The sequence below is a fragment of the Podarcis vaucheri genome, assembly GCF_965113315.1.
Source record: "Podarcis vaucheri genome assembly, chromosome: 7".
In the NCBI taxonomy this organism is placed as follows: domain Eukaryota; kingdom Metazoa; phylum Chordata; class Lepidosauria; order Squamata; family Lacertidae; genus Podarcis; species Podarcis vaucheri.
In genome coordinates this window covers 35,717,964-35,737,606 of record NC_138765.1, presented here as the reverse complement: position 1 = coordinate 35,737,606, position 19,643 = coordinate 35,717,964, and the positions used below count along the sequence as shown (strand labels likewise).

The 19,643-nt window shown below is 46.7% G+C and overlaps 3 protein-coding genes and 1 long non-coding RNA gene across 6 annotated transcripts in view; 2 read left to right on the top strand and 2 right to left on the bottom strand.

Moving 5' to 3' along the window:
• LOC309535967 (CD2-associated protein-like) overlaps positions 1 to 10,086 on the top strand; it is a 29,495-nt gene extending 19,409 nt beyond the window's left edge. The window contains exons 9-18 of one of the 2 annotated variants that reach the window (XR_014221455.1): positions 1,499 to 1,597; positions 2,149 to 2,185; positions 2,712 to 2,786; positions 4,046 to 4,163; positions 5,699 to 5,769; positions 6,340 to 6,455; positions 7,352 to 7,411; positions 8,012 to 8,168; positions 8,603 to 8,666; positions 9,017 to 9,079. Coding sequence is in view for 1 of the 2 variants with exons in the window: in XM_082229507.1 (XP_082085633.1) it covers positions 1,499 to 1,597; positions 2,149 to 2,185; positions 2,712 to 2,786; positions 4,046 to 4,163; positions 5,699 to 5,769; positions 6,340 to 6,455; positions 7,352 to 7,411; positions 8,012 to 8,163; positions 8,603 to 8,666; positions 9,017 to 9,172 (948 nt within the window). In the remaining variant the exon portion in view is untranslated. Of the gene's footprint in view, positions 1 to 1,498; positions 1,598 to 2,148; positions 2,186 to 2,711; positions 2,787 to 4,045; positions 4,164 to 5,698; positions 5,770 to 6,339; positions 6,456 to 7,351; positions 7,412 to 8,011; positions 8,169 to 8,602; positions 8,667 to 9,016 lie in introns of both variants that reach the window. The other variant, XM_082229507.1, reaches the window with a different exon arrangement.
• Positions 10,040 to 10,806, bottom strand: LOC309536007. The gene is made up of 2 exons (XR_014221482.1): positions 10,722 to 10,806; positions 10,040 to 10,449 (listed from the first exon to the last, which is right to left on the bottom strand). It is a non-coding gene; the product is annotated as an uncharacterized lncRNA (long non-coding RNA).
• A 360-nt stretch (positions 10,807 to 11,166) lies between these two features.
• On the top strand, positions 11,167 to 14,491 carry IQCC (IQ motif containing C). The gene is made up of 5 exons (XM_082229549.1): positions 11,167 to 11,304; positions 12,097 to 12,240; positions 12,424 to 12,748; positions 13,002 to 13,120; positions 13,530 to 14,491. The coding sequence occupies exons 1-5, from the start codon at positions 11,233 to 11,235 to the stop codon at positions 13,611 to 13,613; spliced, it is 744 nt and encodes a 247-aa protein (XP_082085675.1). The 5' UTR covers positions 11,167 to 11,232; the 3' UTR covers positions 13,614 to 14,491.
• TMEM234 (transmembrane protein 234) lies at positions 14,091 to 19,382 on the bottom strand. Of its 2 annotated transcripts, XM_082229553.1 has the most exons (6): positions 19,252 to 19,374; positions 18,995 to 19,101; positions 18,368 to 18,519; positions 17,026 to 17,092; positions 16,199 to 16,291; positions 14,091 to 16,008 (listed from the first exon to the last, which is right to left on the bottom strand). In XM_082229553.1, the coding sequence occupies exons 1-6, from the start codon at positions 19,344 to 19,346 to the stop codon at positions 15,932 to 15,934; spliced, it is 591 nt and encodes a 196-aa protein (XP_082085679.1). In that variant the 5' UTR covers positions 19,347 to 19,374; the 3' UTR covers positions 14,091 to 15,931. The 2 variants fall into 2 exon arrangements, with proteins under 2 accessions (XP_082085679.1, XP_082085680.1); XM_082229554.1 differs by lacking the exon at positions 18,995 to 19,101 and having other exon boundaries at positions 19,252 to 19,382.
• Between the last annotated feature and the right edge of the window lie 261 nt (positions 19,383 to 19,643).

Here is a 19,643-nt window from a genome sequence, read left to right as displayed (position 1 = left end):
GGGTGATCCAGTGAGGGATCCCCACACACACACCTGTGTTAGGAGGGGGAGAAAAACACCTTATCTTACTCCTGCCCTTGACTTCCAAAAGCATGCAGCAGGTGGAGGAGGGTGAGAGGGGCAGAACGTTTGCCTTGCATAATGAAAATGTGATTGTTATTTTTGTTTGCTGATCAGAAGATAAGAGCTGTAGCTGTTTTCTTTCTCTTGAGTTAGAACAACTCCTGAGAGCCTGGCTGGGAAGACGGATAGGGGAAGACTTCATGAGGAAGTTTGAATCAGCAGAGTCATAATATGAGAGAGAGGTTTGCAGGTGGAAGAGGTGTATTTTGGTTTCTGCTCACCTGTGTACAGAAAACAGCACAGACTTTTAAAAATGTAATAGCATGGAATTAATTTGATGAAGTATGAAGGGGGTTTACAAGGAAGATGAAACAATAGGATTATCAATTAGACGTGGGACACAATATCAATTTTGCACTATGGGAGCAGTTATGGAAAGTAAATATAAAGTTTACAGCATGCTACACACTAAGAGAAAGTTCTATGAAGATGCTGCATAGGTGGCATCTGACACCAAATGTAGACTAGCAAAAATGTCAAAATCAACAAAGGGCAATTGCTGGAACTGTAAGACAGCAGAGGGATCCTTTTACCACATGTGGTAGAAGTGTAATATAATTAAAAACTACTGGGAAATGATCTATAATGAACTAAAAAAACCTAAAAAAAACCTTCTCTGAAAACCCAGAAGCATTGTTGCTGGGGTTAATAACAACAGAAGTGACTAAAAAAGAGAAAAACTTGTTCCTCTATGCGACAACAGCTGCACATGTATTACTAGCACAAAAATGGAATTAAGATAAGGTACCAACAAAAGAAAAATGGCATATTAAAGTGTTAGAATACGTGGAGTTAGCAGGGATGACCCCTAGAATAAGAAATCAAAATGATGAAAAATATAAGGAGGACTGGATATCCTTTATTGAATATATGAAAAAGTATTGCAAACAAACAATTAACCTAGCAGGATAGTAAGATTTTCAGCAGTGTAAGAAAAAACTAATGTGTATATAAGTAGTTGTGATAGACGGAGTGAACCAAGAAAACACGAGAAAAAGAGGACCATGGAAGGAGAAGAGAGGAGGTCAATGGAGGAATGCATTATAGTTTTCTGTTTATTTTTCGATATCCTAAAATTGTTATTTCTTTTCTATATCAGAGTTTTCTTTTTTGTGTCCTTTGCATTATTTCAGTTCACTTACTTGATATGGAATTGTATCAGAAACACAAATAAAAAATTTTTTTTTAAAAAAAGTATTATCAATTAGAAGAATTAATAATGATTCAAGATTTTCAAAAGGTGAAAACAACAGTAGGCTAAGGACAGATTACAACTATCATTGGTGCAACTGAACTGAATGATTCTTCTTGATTAAATTCATTGTTGGAAAATAATTCTGTGTGCATATCCTTCCTTTCCTCTTCCTTGTTGCAGGAGACGGCGGATATGGGCTGGTGGGAAGGCGAGTGCCGTGGCCGGAAGGGGCTTTTCCCGGACAACTTTGTCATGCCTCTGGCCCAGGTGGAGCCTGAGGTAAGGAACTGGGTGGCCCCTGACCTCCCTTGCATCAGGAGGAATTGGCAGGGCGGAGGGGAGATGCTGACTGCTCCACACAACACTGAAGCACTTTCACAGGCTTGGAATGGCTGAAGGGCCACAAGGGAGGACTGCAAGAGCCTCCTCATCCAGCCAGCTTCTCCCTACCCTGGTGCCCTCCAGACAATTTGGACTGCAGCTCCCATCAGCCACAGCTGGCATAGGCGGGCACCAGGTTGGGGAAGGCTGTCCTGACAACCAGCCTAAGCTGCCACATGCAGCTGCTGGCAGAATCTGCAGGCTGCCGTGTGCCTTTGCTCAGCATCCGCCTGGGCACTGTAAGGTTCACTCCCATCCTGCAGGTTCCCTTGTCTTGTTCTCCCTCCCCTGAGCCTCTGATCTCCTTGACTTCTCCTGCCTCTGAACTTGTGCAGGAGTGAAACCCAAGCCTGGCCTGCCTTGAGGTGCTGAGGCTGCTCTTTCTTTTGGGGTGACTCATCACCAGCGCCTTCCTTCCCCGTCAAGCTGCTCTTTTCTCTCTTCTACAGATAAAAGCCAAGGTACCAGAGCGGAGGAAGGACTCCGGTAAGTCACAAGCTCCCACTTGGCTCAGGCAGGGGATTTTGTAGCTCAAGGGGGTTGCCGTCACTGCCCATTGGATCTCTGGCTCTCTTTATTTATTTATTTTAATGTCCGGGTGCAAGCAGGGGCCAAGGGAGAGTCAGTTGGGGAGAGGATCATAGCTCTGTGGCAGAGCACAATGTAGAGAAGGTCCCAAGTTCAATGGTCGCGTCTCCAGGGAGGGCTGGAAATGCCCCTTGCCTGACCACCTGGAGAGAGGCGCTGCTGCCAGTCAATGTGTAGAGGACCCAGGAAGCCGTCCCTTCTTCTTTCCCCATCCTCCCTGATGCCTGGTTGGGGATCTTGTGGCCCTCCAGATGTTGTTGGCCTCAACTCCTATCATCACCCCTGAACTTTGGCCAGGCTGGCTGGCTGGGAGTTGGCAGCTCATCTGGAGGGACACAGGTTCCCCTGGCCTTGTTCTTCTTTTCCTCCTCACTTCTCATATCACCTATCTTACAGTACTTTCCTTTTCTTTTTTGTAAAATAGAAAAAGCTCCCAAGCCAGGGAAGAAGGTCCTCCAAGGTAGCAAGGTGGAGACGAAACATCCTGGAGACCACAAAGGTGAGGAGGCAGCTGCTGGCTGACCTTTTGCAGAGGGCCAGGGTGCCTGTGCGGAGCATGTGCTGCCCTGGCTTTGCACAGCAACAGCCGAGACAAAGGCAGAGGTGTGCATATCTTCCTCTTCCTGTTGTGGTTTGGTGCTTGCTTGTGTTCTGAGCAGAACAATCATGTTTCTTGCAAAGTGGAGCAGAAGAGTTCCCTTTTGGAGGGCAGTCCCCCATTTCGCAGGGTTGTCTGGCCCAAGTCTGGTTTAAAGATACAGTGGTTAAGTACTTAATTCGTTCCGGAGGTCCCTTCTTAACCTGAAACTGTTCTTAACCTGAAGCACCACTTTAGCTAATGGGGCCTCCCGCTGCTGCCGCGCCACCGGAGCATGATTTCTGTTCTTATCCTGAAGCAAAGTTCTTAACCTGCGGTCATATTTCTGGGTTAGCAGAGTCTGTAACCTGAAGCGTATGTAACCCAAGGTACCACTGTAAAGAACAGAGCAGGGTAATCCCTGTGGAACCATTCAAACTTGAATGCACAGCTGAATTGCAAGTGCTGCCTCACATCCTTACTGCTATTCAGAGCCTCCAACTTCAAAGTGCAATTCAAACCCCATCCTGCCAAATAGCATGTGTGCAATTGCAAAATGCATGGACAGTCTCTTGCCTCTTTGGAAGGAACACAGATCTGCCTCTCTGCTAGGCATTTACCCCTCTGCTTTGGCAACCTTGCAGCAGAAAGAGCTGCAATTGCTTACTTTGCAAACTGTCAAGAGCCTTTTCCCTTTTCACCTACTCTCTGCTGGACAGCTGATAGGTGGGAATATTGGCTGTGGACCATATTCTGCCTACAGGTCAAGGGTCTTCCTTCCCGCTGTATAAATATTCATGCTGCTGGGGGGAAAGGTATCAGATGTAGATTATTGACATTTAAGCTAGAATTGGATGCAGCACTCCATCTTCCCTGTTCTGCTTTTAGAACAGGCCTTCTTTTTTGCCTTCTTTTTTGCCGGCATGATGCTGAAGCAAGACTTGGGCTCAGGCATGATGCTGTACTGATCTCTCCCCGCACCCAGGGAGACCCTGGGCTCCTTTGGGAGAAAGAGCAGGATACAAACAGAAATAATAATTTTAAAATTAATAATAAAATCATCATGGCCTTCTTTGCCTGGTTCTGCTGAGGATATAATGAGCAAAAGATTATTGAAATGCTTCCTTAGGAGATATATTGCAATAACTGTGTGCCCTAAGTCATTCATTCATGTCTTGCAGACTCAAAGGAACAAAAGAAAATGGAAAGCCCTAGGCTGACTCCTCTTCCGGTCAAGAAGGCAGCTCCCCCTCCTCCTGTGCCGGCTAAGACCAAACCAGCCCCCAACCTTCCCCACAAGTAAGACATGATGAGTCTTGGAAAGAGTGTGTGCACATCCTCTTTCCTGGGATCGGCCAGCACTTGATATGATCTCATTTTGAGTCATTGGACATGGACCCATAACCAGAAAAGCAAGTAAGAGGCAGGTAGAATTTGCCACCTGAGGCTGGAAAGAAAGACATCTGGTTTAGCAGAGTGTGGAGTTTACAGGCAACCTCAAGCATTGGCATGTCTTCTGGTCCCCTGCCAGGCCTAGATCTTTGGGGGATATGCCCTCCTAAGTGGGGTTCACAATGCTGGTAGGAGGGAAGACTGGGAGCAATTTTTAAATCCTTAGCTATTTGCTTTCTGGCACAGCAGGTGCTTTGCACGTAGAAAGAGGCCCTGGCTCCAGTATCTAGCCAAAAGGATCAGGTAGTGCTTGAGGGAAAGGCCTCACTCTGCCCCAGACCTGGAGAGTGCTGCCAGTCAGATGGATCAGGCCGCTGTGGTAGATTTCTTCACTAAATACAACATTGTAACGCTGAGGCAACTTTGATTGGTCAAAGCAATAACAGCTGCCAGGGAACTCACAAAAGTGGAGTCCACAAGCGTATATAGAAACATTCACACTGTATATGTGTAGAAATTAAGTCGCAATCTCAGAGGAGAGGCATGCCTGCATTATCAGAGCTGAAGAATAGGGTGCCTACTGCTCTCTATCAGACTAGCTCAAGGCCGAACACTCTTGACACATTCTTAATACAGCCTGAATAAGCAATTTCTCCCAACAATATCCTTTCACAGTTTTTACATCTCTTCGCATGTAGGCTGCCTATCAAATCATATACTATAATTTCCACTACACAGCTATCCTCAGCCTAGTGTTTTCCAGATGCTTTGTGCTACAACTGCAACTCCCATTGGCCCCAGTCAGTACCAAGCTGGCAAAGGCTGGTGTAAGATAGCTCTGTGTCTTATGGATTCCGATACAGATTTTGTGATAGTTGGAGGGAAGTGATAAATTCATGTGTTACCTGGATTCATCCCTTCACCCCCCCTCCTGATCCACCTCCACTTTCTTTTAACCAATTAGATGCAGTTAGCTGGCTTGGGTTTGGGGTGAATTTGCTGGGTGTACCTGCTTTGTTTCTGTGGCTTTAGTAGTCAGCAACTCTTCATTCATTCATTCATTCATTTTTATTTATATGCCGCTTTTCCACACACAAAAGTCATGCTCAAAGTGGCTTACAACAAAGAAAACAGGAATACATTACAAAATTAAACAGCCAAAAACCAATTTCATAATAACATAGTAAAACAGCACAGTAGAAAATAACAGCATTTCAGCACTATAAATATAACAAGACTACATAAACAACATCCAGAATCCAATAGCAAAAATATCCACAGAGCTTTTATAGTTTCACCTTGGTCCTAGAAACACCAATCCCATAATGTGGCTCACAGTCCTTCTGGGGTTTCCAAAGGCCAAGGGTGTGGGTAGCTGGAAACACTCCTCCCATGATTTCTCTCTGTGTGTGTCTCTCTCTCTGCACATGATGATGATCCAGATCCTTAGGCATTCCAGTTCCCAGCACAGCAACCCCTGTGGGAAAAAGAAAATGCAAGGAGAAAATAGCAGGTAGGTGCCGGCCCTTTAATTCCTTCTCCCACTGTCCAGTGTCCTCCCCTTTTGTAGGGGCTAATGACTTCTGTTTTGAGCCTTTATCTTGACAAAAAAAAATCACTGAGGATGTGCAACCTCACTGTGAACCGAGCATCCGTTCTGATCAATTTGTGCAGTGGTGATATGACCGCCCCATGTTGCCCGTATCCCACACTTCTTAGGGTGTCTCCCCATCATTTTTCTTACTATTCCGCCCCAACAAAAAATCCATGTGATGGGCAGGGCAGTGAGCACGCAGGAGGGAGGGTGTTGCAAAAGAGCCCAAATCCAGCTTAATTGCACAACCTCAGTTTGCTGGTATATGATTAAACCATTCCCTGGAGCTCTTGTTTTCCTCTCCTTCTCCAGAGTCGTGGAGAAGCAGCTTGGGGTCTTGCAGGGCATTGCAAACTCCAGTCCATGCCATCTCTTCCCGGGCTTGCTTTGGGAATGACGGATCTCCCTCTGGCCAGTATTGCAGTCCCTGGCTGAGGTTCTGGGGTAGCTGTGCTTGCTCCCCAATAGCGCCACTTTTCTCCATTCCAGAGGTCAACACTTTTGATGCCGTCCTTGTTCCCAGTGCCAAACTGAGCCACCCAACAGCCAGCCGCCCTAAAGTGCCAGGGAAGAGGCCACCCAGCCAGCTGATGACCAGCTCACTGGTGAGTTGTTGCCACTCCCTGCCCACCCCCAGCCAACTGTTCTCAAGGAAGGAGGAAGAGAGCTGTTAAAGGGATGGAATCTTGTGCCTTTTTAAACAGAGGCTTCAGAGTAGAGGAAGCAAAGCATGTGCTCTATGTGCAGCTTCCCTCGTGCTTGATCTGGAAGCTGCAGTTAGTGCAGAATGCTGCAGCATGATTGCTGTCAGGAGTGAGACCTCATCCACATACAGCACCTGTGCTCAGAGATCTGCACTGGTCACTGATTTGCTACCGGGCCATGTTCTAGGTGTTGTTATTGGTATATAATGCCCTGAACAGCTTGGGACACGTTTACCTGTGAGATTGCCTTACCCCATATACGCCTGTTTTGATCTGCAGAACTGGTACTGTCACAGGTGCCATGTGATGCCTGCTCTGCATTTGTAAAAAATCAAACTTTTAGTGTGGCTGCACCTACACTTTAGAACCCCTTTCCTATTGATATCAGACAGGTCCCTTCGCTGCACTCTTTTCGGCAACTGCTAAAAACATTTTTTGTTTAGGAAGCCCTATCCAGATGTGCAGGATGTTGGTGTGTGTTGCAATCTGTTTTTAGTTTATTGCTTTTTTAATGTTCTACATAGTTGCTTCTAATTGTTTTAACTGATGATTATATTCTTTTATTCTGTTCATAAACCACTTTGTGGTTTTTCACAATTGAGTGGTGTATAAATTTTTTGAAATAAAATTAAAACAAGCATATGTGCCTGGCGTGCTCTGGTCCATGGGGTCACGAAGAGTCGGACACGACTAAACGACTAAACAACAACAACAACAACAATATTTAAATACAAATTAAAACATGGCTAGTCTTGATGATGGCTGGCACCAAATCTCTCTCTTATTGGCTGTTGCAGGACGAGATGGGATCAACCCAGCCCTCGAGCTCCACAGAGAAAGCTAAAGGCCCTGAACTGGTGAGTTGTGTGAGGTAGCAACACAATAGGCTTAAACTGGTTTGAACAGTCATGCGGTCCATGGTTTCCGCCTCCTTTCTGGGTACCATTTTCAGGATCTTAGCCCAGAAAAGAGAAGATCGAAAGGTAACATGACTGCCATCTTCAAGTATCTGAAGGGCTGTCAAATGGAGGATGGAGCAAGCTTGTTTTCTGCTGCTCCAGAGGGGAAGACCCAAACCAATGGATTCAAATTATAAGAAAGAAAATTATGATGAAACATTAGGAAGAACTTTTTTTAGAGTAAGAGCTGTTCAACAGTGGAACAGACTCCCTCAGAAGGTGGTGGCCTCTCCTTCCTGGGAGGTTTTTAAACAGAGGCCGGATGGCCATCTGCCAGGAATTCTTTAGCTGAGATTCCTACGTTGCAGGGGGTTGGACTGGCTGACCCTTGGGGTCCCTTCCAATTCTACAATTCTAAGATTCTCTGATTGGTGGGCTTCAGCCCTCCATTGCCTGCCTTTGTTTTACTATGGGGGTTGGGAGCCTTGGCCCATGGAGGAATTGAAGCATCAGTCCCTTCCAACCCTCTCTGTCCTGTATCTGTCTCTCCCCTGGCAGTTGAAGGAGCAGTCCAGTTACACCAGAGAAGAGCCTACAGCTCTAACCTGTGAGGCATCACAAACAGAGGAACAGCCAGCATCTCTGGATGATCTCAAGGCAGAGCTCCGGTCTCTGAGGACCATGATGGACCTGATGCGTGCACAGCATCGGTGAGGTGGGCCAGCGGTGGGCAGGTTCCTCTTCTCTTCCAGGCAGAGATTCCAGAAGCTCTGGAGAAACCTCTCCTGCCCACAACAGTGGACAAGCGCAAAGCAATGTCACAAGTCATGCATTCGGCCTGGTGGTGTCATTGTCCATCTGTTCAGGGCCTTCCTGAAAGAAGCCTTCCTGGTGCTTTTCAGCTGTCTTGATCTCCAACTCCTATCAGCCCCAGCCTGCACAACTGTACTCCCACCAACCTTAGCATCATGCAGCTGTGCCGGCTGGGGCTGATGGGAGCTTCACAACACCAGGCTGGGGAAGGCTGGCTGTAACTAACTTGTTAGTGTGTGTTTGTATATTTCTTGAGGATTCTCCCACAACAATGGGGTGGAGGAGAGCTGGTCCTCTGCCCCCCCCCCCAATTCACATCTCTCCTTCCTCTTGCAGGAAAGACATGGAGGATCTGAAGGTGGAGATGGGACGTGAGCAGACCAAGCGGGCTGCCTTACAGGTAGGAAATGGCTTTGGAGGGAGAAAGAATTGCTGTTGGGATACATAGCCAAAGCCAAGCAGGGCTGACCTTGCCATAGTTACAATGGGGCAGCTGCCTCAGGCTGCAGATTTTGGAGGTCATGAAAGGCTGAAAACTGTTGTTTAATTTATTGGGGGGGGGGTTACATCCAGGAAGAGATAATTGTGGGGTTTTCTGCCTTGGGTGTCAAAATAAACTTGACCAGCCATGACTGGGGGAAGAACAGCCATTTTGCTCCGCTGCCACAGGCTCCACAATGTCTTGCTGTTCCTGTGCTTGGATTTTGGGAGCTGTGCATGGCTCACTTTTGTTTGTTCCTTCCTTTGCAGGCAGAAATTGAGTGGCTGAAGCAGACGGTGCCTGTACCTGGGTCACTGGACAGTAAGCGCCACGCACCTGGAAGTGGAGCCATAGAGCTGGCAGGCCCTGGCATCCCATCCTCACATACTCCCAACACTCCCTCCGCAATCTCTACCAAGGACTGAATGAGCTGCACTGCTGCAGCTTCTCTCTTGGCTTATCACTATTGAACTCTTAGCTGAATCTGTACCTTTTTTGTGTGTGGGGGGGAAGGATACCCCTCTGCTCCACAGCCTGTGGCCTTCCTCAGCCACATCCAGAGAACCATATTGATGTGTGACTAGCAGTGCCTGGCGCCACCCATTTGTACTTTCCTCCTGCCTGCTTCAGGCAGCTGCTCTGTGGCTGAGGACACCTTGCTCACTGGGATGGTCCAGAAGCAGTTACTATGGCAATGGTGCAGTGGGTGTTTGTCAAGTGAAACCAAAGGTGATCAGCACACCTTTCTTTCCTGCCCCCATACCCTCCTGCATCCCCCTCCATATTGGCCCACAAACATCAACTATGGATTCAGTTCATTTTTTACCCTCTGAAGCCAGGCCACGGCTAACTGGGCTGGCTTGTGGCACATGAAATTTGGCTTGGCTGTCATAGCTTCTCCAGCCAATGGGCTAAAATGCTTCAGCCACCCAAGAGTTCTTACAGATCAAGTGACGGCTTTCATTGGATGGAGCTAAACTGTTTTGGAAGCAGTTGGTTTTCTTTGCAATGTGGGCAAACAGTTTCAGTCTCCCTTCAGAAGCAGTCACATAGCTTGCCATAGGCTGCACCAACTTTCTCCAACCCTAGTGCCTTCCTGCTGCCATGGACTACATCAGCCTCTGCCCAGGTTATCCTCTTCTTAATATGTTCCAGTGGGGAGCGGTAGGTAAACTGCCCAGTCTCTTTTTCAATTGCCCCAGGACAGGCAGAGAAGCATGTCTGAAGAAATCTGACTCTCTCATGGACAGTTCCTTATACAGTAGATGAAAATACTCAAAACTCTTTATGCATAACTTTTTAACATTTAATTTAAAATAAAAAATATTTTTCTATGCAATTGGTTGGTTTTCCCGTGGGTGTGGGGGGAGTATGTATAGATGTTTGGATCTGGGTGATGAATCTCCTGCAAAAAAGCCTCTCCTCTGTGAATATGGCTACAAGCCATGATAGCTCTGCTCTACCTCCACAGCCAGAGGAAGCAATACTTCTGAATACCAGCTCCTGGAAGCCACAGGAGGCAACCGTGCTCAAATCCTGTTTGCTGGTTTTCCCCAGACACCTGGTTGGTCACTGAGAAGAGGATGCTGGGACTAGATGGGGCATAAAGATCCAGCAGGCTCATATGTTCTTATGTAACAGAGATTTAATCATACAGTGTGAGGGGCAGCCTGCGAGTGTTCCAGAATAGAATTCTAAGCATCTGGAAGAGAAAAAGGGCAACAATAAAGTGCAAGAAACCATGGGATGAATAAGCACAGAATCAGAAGAATGAACAGAGCGACTAGGCCTATAGCGGGGGCACCAAGGCCAAGTGATAGGAAGCCTGATCATAAAAGACATGAAGCTTATAAAGTATTCTAGAGTTAATAGCTAAACTTGCTTTTCAATTGCATGAAAGCTTTGAAAGAAGGAAAAGTCAAGTGAGCAAGAGAGGAGGAGTAGCAGGCCTATTATTGGCTCCTGGGTGTTTACCATCCTCAGGGCTTGTTCCATGGCTAGAAAGCGCAAACCCAAGCGACTTTCCACTTGTCCCGGTGCTTTCCGCAAGAAAACCTGCTTTTTAGCGCTGAATTGGAGCAAAGGGAGCAATGGGGGGGGGCGGGGGCGGGACCCAAGTGATGTTTGCTGATTCAGCGCTAAAGAGAGGGTTTCCGCGGGGGGAGGGGAGGGAACGGGTGGACAAGACATCTTTGGTGCACCTGGAGAACAGCAGTCAGTTACAGGACCCAGAAGACTGGGCCAGTGTTGGGGAGGCCAGGTGAGAGTAAGCGGCAAACCGGCTGAAGCCCAGCTCTAAGGAATCGGAGAGAAAAAACATCCCCTTTGCAACGTGGGCAGCCTAAAGAACAAAGAGCGCGCCTAGGCAGCGCCACCTCGCGACTGCTCGTGGGAACTGCAAGAATAAGAACATGTGGTTTCGCTTGTCGCGCGTCGGAGACGTCATCGGGAAGCGCGGTTGCCTGGGCAGCCAAAGCCGAAGAAGATGACGGAGAGCGAGGAAGAGCAGCAGCAGCTAGTGCTGAGGAGGAGGAGGAAGGTGCTGGTGATGCTGCAGGTACCGGAACCAGGATGGTGGGTGGCACCGGTTGGCATGGTGGACCTGTCACTCAAGGCAGACCTGGGGCTGCTCGTCCTCATGGTTTGGCTTCCTATCGCGGCCTCATCCCCCTGGGGACCCTGAAAAGGAGCAGCAACCTTGGGAGGGCGGGAGGCTTGGTGTGGGTGCAAAGCAGGCGAGAGGAGCTTCTGCATTCAAAGCAGATACTCTCCCTTCCCAACATGGCCTGCTTTGCGTAAATACACATTTCACCCATCCCACCCCTTTCCTCAGTGATTCCCTTGCAGCAAATAAACTGCTCTGCTTAAAGCATTTTTTGCTGCTGCTGCTGCTGCTGCTGTTTTTAAATGGAAATGGTGGCTTCTGTTAAAGAATGCCCAGAGGGAAAAGTTCCCAAAAGTGGTGGTAGTAGCATGTAATATATAAATATGCACACATACATATGCATTTTGCTCCTCTTTCTTTCCTTTCCTGCCTCCAACATCTCCTCTCTTGGGATTGGGGTCAGGAGCGCAGTATACTAGGACTGCCAACTTCCTAACTGGCCTTTCTCCTGCATCTTCTACAGCAGCCTGGCAAAGGTGGAGATAGAAAAACCATCACTATATAATTCCTGCTTGTTGGGCTACTTTTTAAAGCCACAAGACCAGGAAGTGGGGGGGGGGCTCATGGCAACCCTAGAAGGCTGGCCTGTGTGGACTTGTCTTATTAAACCAGGCTTAAGCTAATGACCTTTAATTCCTTCCTAATTTGTGATTGTTATTTTTTTATGATTCATTTACTTCCTAGGCTCATGTCAGGGGTTACCTGGTCAGGAAGAGATTTAAAAGCTTAAAGGGGGAATATGAGAGCATCGTCAAGGAGATTGAAGGGGATCTGGATTGGCTGAAGTGGGACAGTCATTCCATGCCTGTGCCGGTGTTTCTTCCAAAGGTACGGTTACTGGTTCTTTCTGCTCTTGGTAGAAGCTGGCAGTGCTTATAATTTCGCTGGCTTTTAATTGCACGAGGAGGAAAGAGAAGTGGGAAATGAGAACTGACTTCAGTAAATGTGAGGGTGCTGCTTACTGTTGCAGCCTTGTACTGAAAATGGTGCTCTTCTTCCTCTGTTTTATAGTCTGTCCAGAAACCAATAAAATTCAGGGAATTAAGTGTCCAAGAGCCAGCAGCCAACAAGAACAAGTTGCATGAAAAGGAGACAGAGCTTTGTTGTCAAGAGCTAATCTCTGAAAAAGACCCTGATTGCAAGATGCAGCTTCCTAGCAGCCTTCCAGGTGAGGTGGTGGTAGTAACTGAAGCTGAGGAGGAGTGTCTTGTGGGCAGGCCCCCTGGGAATGCCTGCAGCCTGCCAGGAGACAGTGAGGAAGGCCAGCACCACAACAGCATGTCGTCCGAATGGAGCAGCATGATCCTTGACATGGAGTCTCCAAGGCTGAGGCAAGGTAAGGCATGTGGAACAATTTGAGACTCCAAGCTCCCACCCACTGTCTTCCTTTGCTTTGCAGTAGTTGCTGTTTTTCTCTGTTCTTCAGCATCATCACCCAACATAGTGCTTTTTGCTTATGCTAAAAAGGCAGGTCCCTGCCCCAATAAACTTACCTGGTAGTGGGGGGGGGCAGGGAAGAGGAGCCAACAGGAGGGGAATGGCAAGGGGGAGGCAGACTAAGAGTAGTTTCTTGACCTTTTGTTGTGCAGAGCTTCATTTCCAAAAAGTACCAGAGATGCCCCAAGCTGTGCCTGACCTCCAGCGCTACCGAAAGCACCTGGCCATGGAGCTGCTGTGGCTGCAACAAGCGATTGCCAGCCGTAAGAACGTAAGAGCTGGTTCTCAAGGAGCCATGGGGTGCCTTCTGTGCATGGGGAGGAGATGTTAGGAGAGCAGGTGCTGCGGTGTGGAGCTGTGACTTCTTGTTCACACCTTTGTAAGATGATGCCTACAGCACCCTCCCACCATTGAGAAAAGAGCTGGTGGGTCTGGGATGATTCTTCAGCTTTTGCTTCTTTTAAATTCAGTGGGTGGGTGCTCAGCCACAAATAGCTAAAATTGTCAGAGGCAGTATCCATTGGAGTCTAAAGGTATGCTGGTGCTTATTAGTGTTTAATATTCATTTCAGAACCAACAGTGCACTAGGTGCTGTACAAAGGACAAGACTTCATCCACAACTCATTTCCTTATTTCTCCCTTTTCTCGCTCTGTTTTCTCCCTCTCTCCCTTCTTCATAGTATTTGATCCTGAAACAGAAGTTGGGAGCCCAGAGTGACTGCCGACTTGGAGGTCTCCAGCCTATGTTCCCAGTCACACAGTAACAGATGTAGCTGTTCTTACCAGCTATCAGGGGGAAGAAAGCATTGGGAGAGCAGCTCCCACCATAACTTCAGGGAAGGGCTTGTGGTTCCCTGGAGCTGGCTACTTTGCACGGTCCCAGCTTTCATGCTTGTGAAAGCAAGTGAAGATTCTCTTCTGATTTTCCATGTCACAGCTTTGCCTGTTGTGGGTGTGTCTCTTAGAGCAGGGTTCATTGTGGAAGGGGGCTGAGGGGCTTTATGGGGGTCGAAAGACATTGTTCCAGTGCGAGTCAGGCTGGCAAGTCCTGTCTTAACATAATCATTTTTCTCAATTCTTGTTCAGACTATAACCATTTTTGCTTTCAATTCGATAATGCCCCTGGGTCTCTTTCCTTTTCAGTGAGACAGCTGGAAGAGGTGAGCCTGGCAACCTCTCTCCAGTTTCCCACTGTATAGTATATATAAAAGTAGGTTTTAAAGTACAGGGTGTTTTTTCCCCTCCAGGACCTTGTTTAATATTCCTTCAAGAATGCAACTTTCTTTCCATCATTGAATCCCTACTTCTCATCCAGCATTTTGGACCCACTTCTTTGACACAAGAATGATGAGCATTTATTAGTGAGGGCTGATTTTACCTTCATTTTATTGCTACTTAAGTTTGCATACAATATTTTATTGCCACATTTTCACATAAGGAGCCATTTTTGTGAAACCTCCCTATACACAGTAGTCACATGAGAAATTGCCCCTTTACAGCCCTCCTCTATGATAACGTTTTACACAAACTATTTATTCCTTGAGTGATACTGAGGCAGTGATGTCGCCACATGCAAACCACCACACTCAGTGGAATAAAGGTGAAATGGAGACATGTGTCTTCAGCCAGTTATTTTCTTAAATCTTTGCTTTCTTGTTCTTCTGAACTTTGCTACATTAGCAGTATATATACAAGGACAATCTACACACGTGGGATGGGTTTCTGAAGGCTTGGAGAGTGGGGAGTGCTATTTTTTAAAAATAGAAAAATGAAGACCAGACATGTTCAGTGGCCACAGAATACTGATTTGGGGGGATGGGTGCTGTTGATGGGCAACTGGGTGGGATAAATGATGGTGGAGTATCTTGCACTCAACACTGCAACACTCACCACCACCCCTCCTCTCCCCCCTCCTCTTCCCTGATCTTAAACTGTATACAACACTGATGTCTCATATCAAATGTAACCAATCTGTAGAAAAGACTTTACAACCGGAAAAAAGCAATGCACACACTTATGTAAAACAAGAAAATCTTTATTTATAAAAAAAAACAACCAACAACCACTGCAACACTCTGTTGCAAGTCTCACATGTGTACAACTAATTACTCTTTCTTGAGTTCATTGAAAACACCAGGGAGTTTTCCAAAGAAGAGGGTATAGCTGTCCACACATGAAACTTTGCAAATGCAGCCAACATAAGATTTATGCTTTGCCCAGAGTCATTAGGGGTTTATTTCATTTATTTTTATTTAGTGCTGGAACTCAATATGGCCTAGAACCCTGCGCTGTCATTCCAGTAGCTTGGGTGGGTACGGAGCTGTGGTTGCACAGTGGCAGGGAAAAGCCACTCTGCACATACTCAAATGCAGTATTGTTTTTATTTGTTTACAATCATTTACACATCACCTGTCCAGGTAACAACTTTCTATGGTGGCTTATACTATGATTAAGAAGCAATTAAAATAAGCATCAAAGAGTAAATCTACAGAAAAAAATCTAGGCATTAGCCTAGACCAGACTTTTCCAACACATTGTCCTCCAGCCTAGTCTTTCTGCATGCCCTTCTGATCTTAACTAATTATGGGCCAGAGAGCAGGACTGCCAAAGCCAATTTCAGTGCTTAGGCAACTTCACATAGGCCTAAGCAGTCCTTCAGATGATGCTGTTTGGGGCTTTACAGTTCAGCACTTCCATTGTCTTCCTCAATTTCTGCACTTTTAGTTCACCTTTGCAGAAAATTGCTCTCTTGAGCACTTTGAACAAACCCTGCCCAAGTTGAAAATGCTCCTTATTGCACCACTAATGTGAAGGCACCCTGAGAACTCTCAAGGGTTCTGCTGTGGACAGGCTGGCAGGAGCATCCCAATGCCAAGTCATTCCACCCAGGGCCCGCTGCCAACCAGTGGGGCTAGAGGTTAAGGAAGACAATGCTTTCCCTTCAGGCCTTGACAGCTCTAAGCTTGTGTGGAGTCCACTGGGTGCCTCCAAAAATGCTGTGTGTGTGTCCTACAAGCAGAGCCAGCATTAGCATGGAGAACTGTTGCCTTCCACAAATTCTGTCCTTCTTCCAATACGGTTGTCATGACTTCTCATGTACAGACCCAGCTATGCAGAGTGCAACTCCCAAAGCTGTCAGTAACATTCCCAGTGCTGCCCCTAAAGAAAAAAAAATTGGAAAAATAAGCAAAAGCTCTGAAAGTGCTCCCTGTTGCTATCCACTTCAATGAAACTTGTTCATGGATTATATGCAAATCCTGTTAGCTCTCTATGAAGAAGGGCACAGTTGTAAGAAGGGCACAGCTGGAGCGGACAGGGTTGGCATCTGCTCAGGAAAAGAGAGACCTACTTGCACTGCCAATGTCTTCTCCAAGAACCTTCCCTGTTGCTAATGTGAACATCAGAGCCAGAGAGTTACAAAGAGGTACAGCCAAGGTCAGGTCTGAAATGGAAGAGAGAAAGAGTTACCATTGAAACATTTGATCTAATCAAACAAATATGAAATGGCTCTGTGATGGGAACAATCCATCCTCAAGCAGGAAAGTGCCTGCAGGGAAGATACTTTCAGACTGACCTATGGTAGTGCAGTCCCTTGAGTAAGTGAAGGAGATTGCAGAGATGTGGGGCTTAATAAAGCAACAGGTTTTAGGGTTTTTACACTTACCAGATTTACTATAAAAAAGTAAATCCAGGTTATATGCATGAAAAATGTGCTGGTGTTTGTGCCAGAAATGTCATGTGGACACTGCAAAAAAACCTGCATGTGGGAGGAGCCTCAATCCCACAATAAACACAAAAAAGCCACAGTGACTCTGGCTCTGTCTACACATGCAGCAGAATGAAGTGGTAGAATGTGCAGGTGACAGAGTGAATGATACCACTTCAGGCTGTAGGTGAGGGGTGTTGTTTTTGAATGCTCCCCTTGTGAAAAGCATTCTGTCAGTAAACAAACAAAAAATTGAGCAGGTTCTAAGCAAGCTCACTTCTTGTTGAGTTGGCTCTCTTTGCAGGTTTGTTAGTGTTTTTACACAGGGGAGCATTCAAAAATGGCACCCCCCACTTGCAGTATGTTCTATTTGAAACTGGGCCACAAAACAGTAATCAAGACTTGGAAGTGTCTGCATCTCTTCCCCAAATATCACTCACATCCTCTATAAGCAGTAATTAAGGACCAACCTGTAGATGCTAAAGTAAGATAGTAGACAAAAGAGCCACACTGGTTGAGCACAAATGGCACCACGTACTGCAAAAATGAAAAATAACAGCATGGTCAGACCTCCAGGATTACTGGATTTGAAATGACAATGAGCTGCAATGAGATCCTGAAAAGTCCTTAGCTGCTAATACCCCATTTCAGGCTACTGCAGTGTTCTTCATACATGGTTCCCCAGCTGTTGCTGACCTACAGTTCTGCAGCCCACTTCATAAATAGTGAGGGCTGATGGGAGTTGTAGTCTAACTTCTGGGGAACCAAGATTGAAGAACAATGGTCTACTGTAATGTGTTGTAATTGGGGCTATTTTTGTTAATAGCTGCAACTGATTCAAAATATGGCAAATACAATTTTAACTGGAATGAGTCACTGGGAACAAAGTACGGTATATCAATTCTGAAAGTTCTTCACTGGCTACCAGTTCCTTACCAGCCCAATGCAAGGTGCTAGTTTCAACCTTTAAAGCCCTTTACAGCTTAGGACAGGCATCCCCAACCTTCGGCCCTCCAGATGTTTTGGACTACAATTCTCATCATCCCTGACCACTGGTCCTGTTAGCTAGGGATCATGGGAGTTGTAGGCCAAAACACCTGGAGGGCTGCAGGCTGAGGATGAATGGCTTAGGATCTAGGCATCCTAAGAACCACCTACTCTCATGTCACCTCCAAAAGAAAGTAGCATCCCACCCAGTAGTTCTCTGCAGTGTTCCCCCACATCAGAAACCTGACAGGTGGTAACAACAGTGAGCTTTTTCATCTGTGGTGCCTCAGCTGTGAAGCACCCTCCCTTGCTTCATGTTTACTTTACTATCTTATGTACGAAGATAAAACATTTTTACTCTCAGGCATTTAAAGATCTGATGTTTTAAATTTTTGTGTTGCTAGAAAATTTCTCTACTTTGTTGTTTTATGCTTGCAATGTTTTAGTAATCTTTTGAACCATGATCTATTTTACTATACATGCATTTACTGTAGTTTATTGTACCGTGTTTTAAATTGTACCTTGAATTGCCTTATGATACCATTTTATAAAAGGCAACATACAAATCTCTTGAATAAATAGGTACATTTTATTTCTGCTTGAGTCCAAGGCTGTTGCTGTGGGAAAAGCCCTCTTGGGCTATTGATGCTGTGAATCCCTCCATCATAGGCTTAGGTTGTATATACGTGTAAAGAGACCAGGCATCATAGAAACCAGAGTCTCCGCAGTGCTTCATTTCCAAAACGAAACACGAACCCTGGGTAAGCACCTGGACCTCCTGGGAATCTAACACCACTTAGAGATTGGAGTGGTGTGCAACAATACCTTATAATTGAGGCAAAGGAATTTAATTTCTGCCAGCAGCTGTAGAGTTCTGCTCTCTCTCTTCACTCGCTCCAGACCCTCAGTTCCTCTTTTCAAAAATGGATTGGTTCCTCCCCAAAGAACTGCCACCAAGACCAAAGCAGCAACTTCACCTGCAACAACACAGCACTCTAATCCCTACAGTCTAAGAATTGTTTTCAAGAATTTTTCAATGCATGAGTTAGGGAATGATTCAAGGTTCAGCGTCTAACAGTTCCCCAGCACCAACACCTTTTGACGTGGTACCAGAGCCCCCACAACCATAAGACTTCCAACAGCATAAACTACAGCATCAATATATGAGGTGATGGGAAGCCCTAGATCAAAGGTGGTGAACCTGTGGTCCTCCAGATGTCCCTGAACTAGTTCCCATCACTGCAGACCACCAACCCTGCTGGCTGGCGCTGATGGGAATTGGGAGTCTGCAGGGCTGCAGGTTCCCCATCTCCACTTGAGAGCAGGGGAGGGGGGAGAAAAAGAGAAACTGATGCTGAACTTAGTGTGGACCCCTCGTTTTCTGGTAACAAATCGCAGACACTTCCCCCTCCCCGCCTCAAAACTTGTTTCCCAGTCTTTGTAAATAATAACCCTTTGATGACGGAAGAGATTTCAAAATCAGTTTCAAAGCAGGCAGGGCGAGCCTGTGACCATCCTGACTGGCCATGCAGGCTACGGCTGGCGGGCAGAACGGCGGCCTGCAAATAAATAGATCGAAGACCATCGCAAGTCTTCGCCGTACTCAGAAGGAATCCCTCCCCTCCCTCCCGATTAAGAGGGCCTCGTCCCCAGGTCACCGTCCCCCCACCCGGCGTTTATTTCTGTGGCACCGGAAATAACTTCCTCACCCGGCGACACCATGGCGACAGACCGGACCACAGTCGAGCAAGAGGCTAGAGAGACGCGCAGCCTGGTTTTCCGGTACAAAACGGAAGTCGGCCATTGACAATCTCTTTGGCAGAAGACGGGGCGTCGCTCTCTCTTCCTAGCTCTGTGGTCGGCCAACGCCTGGCCCTGGGAGGTTCCCCGCCCTCCCCAGTGGCTCAGGCGCTTGTGACGTCCCTCCAGTGAACTGTACAGTATCTATATTTCCGACCTCCTAGAGAAGGAGCGCGCGAGGGGGGAACCATAGAGGAGAGAGCGCTAGAACGGATTGTTATTCTTTTCACCGCATAAATAGAACGAGACTAGGATCTTTGTTCCCCTTCTGCGTGTGTGTGTTGTGATCTTCTTCCGTGAC

Coding starts and splice junctions, on each gene's coding strand:
- IQCC (XM_082229549.1), top strand. CDS start 11,233: ATGACGGAGAGCGAGGAAGAGCAGCAGCAGCTAGTGCTGAGGAGGAGG. Junction 11,305..12,096: donor AGGTGCTGGTGATGCTGCAG/GTACCGGAACCA, acceptor TTTACTTCCTAG/GCTCATGTCAGGGGTTACCT. Junction 13,121..13,529: donor CGATTGCCAGCCGTAAGAAC/GTAAGAGCTGGT, acceptor CCTTCTTCATAG/TATTTGATCCTGAAACAGAA.
- TMEM234 (XM_082229553.1), bottom strand. CDS start 19,346: ATGGCCGACTTCCGTTTTGTACCGGAAAACCAGGCTGCGCGTCTCTCT. Junction 18,520..18,994: donor ATCTCTTCCGTCATCAAAGG/GTTATTATTTAC, acceptor GTGTTGTTGCAG/GTGAAGTTGCTGCTTTGGTC. Junction 17,093..18,367: donor TCCTTTGCCTCAATTATAAG/GTATTGTTGCAC, acceptor TCATTTTTGCAG/TACGTGGTGCCATTTGTGCT.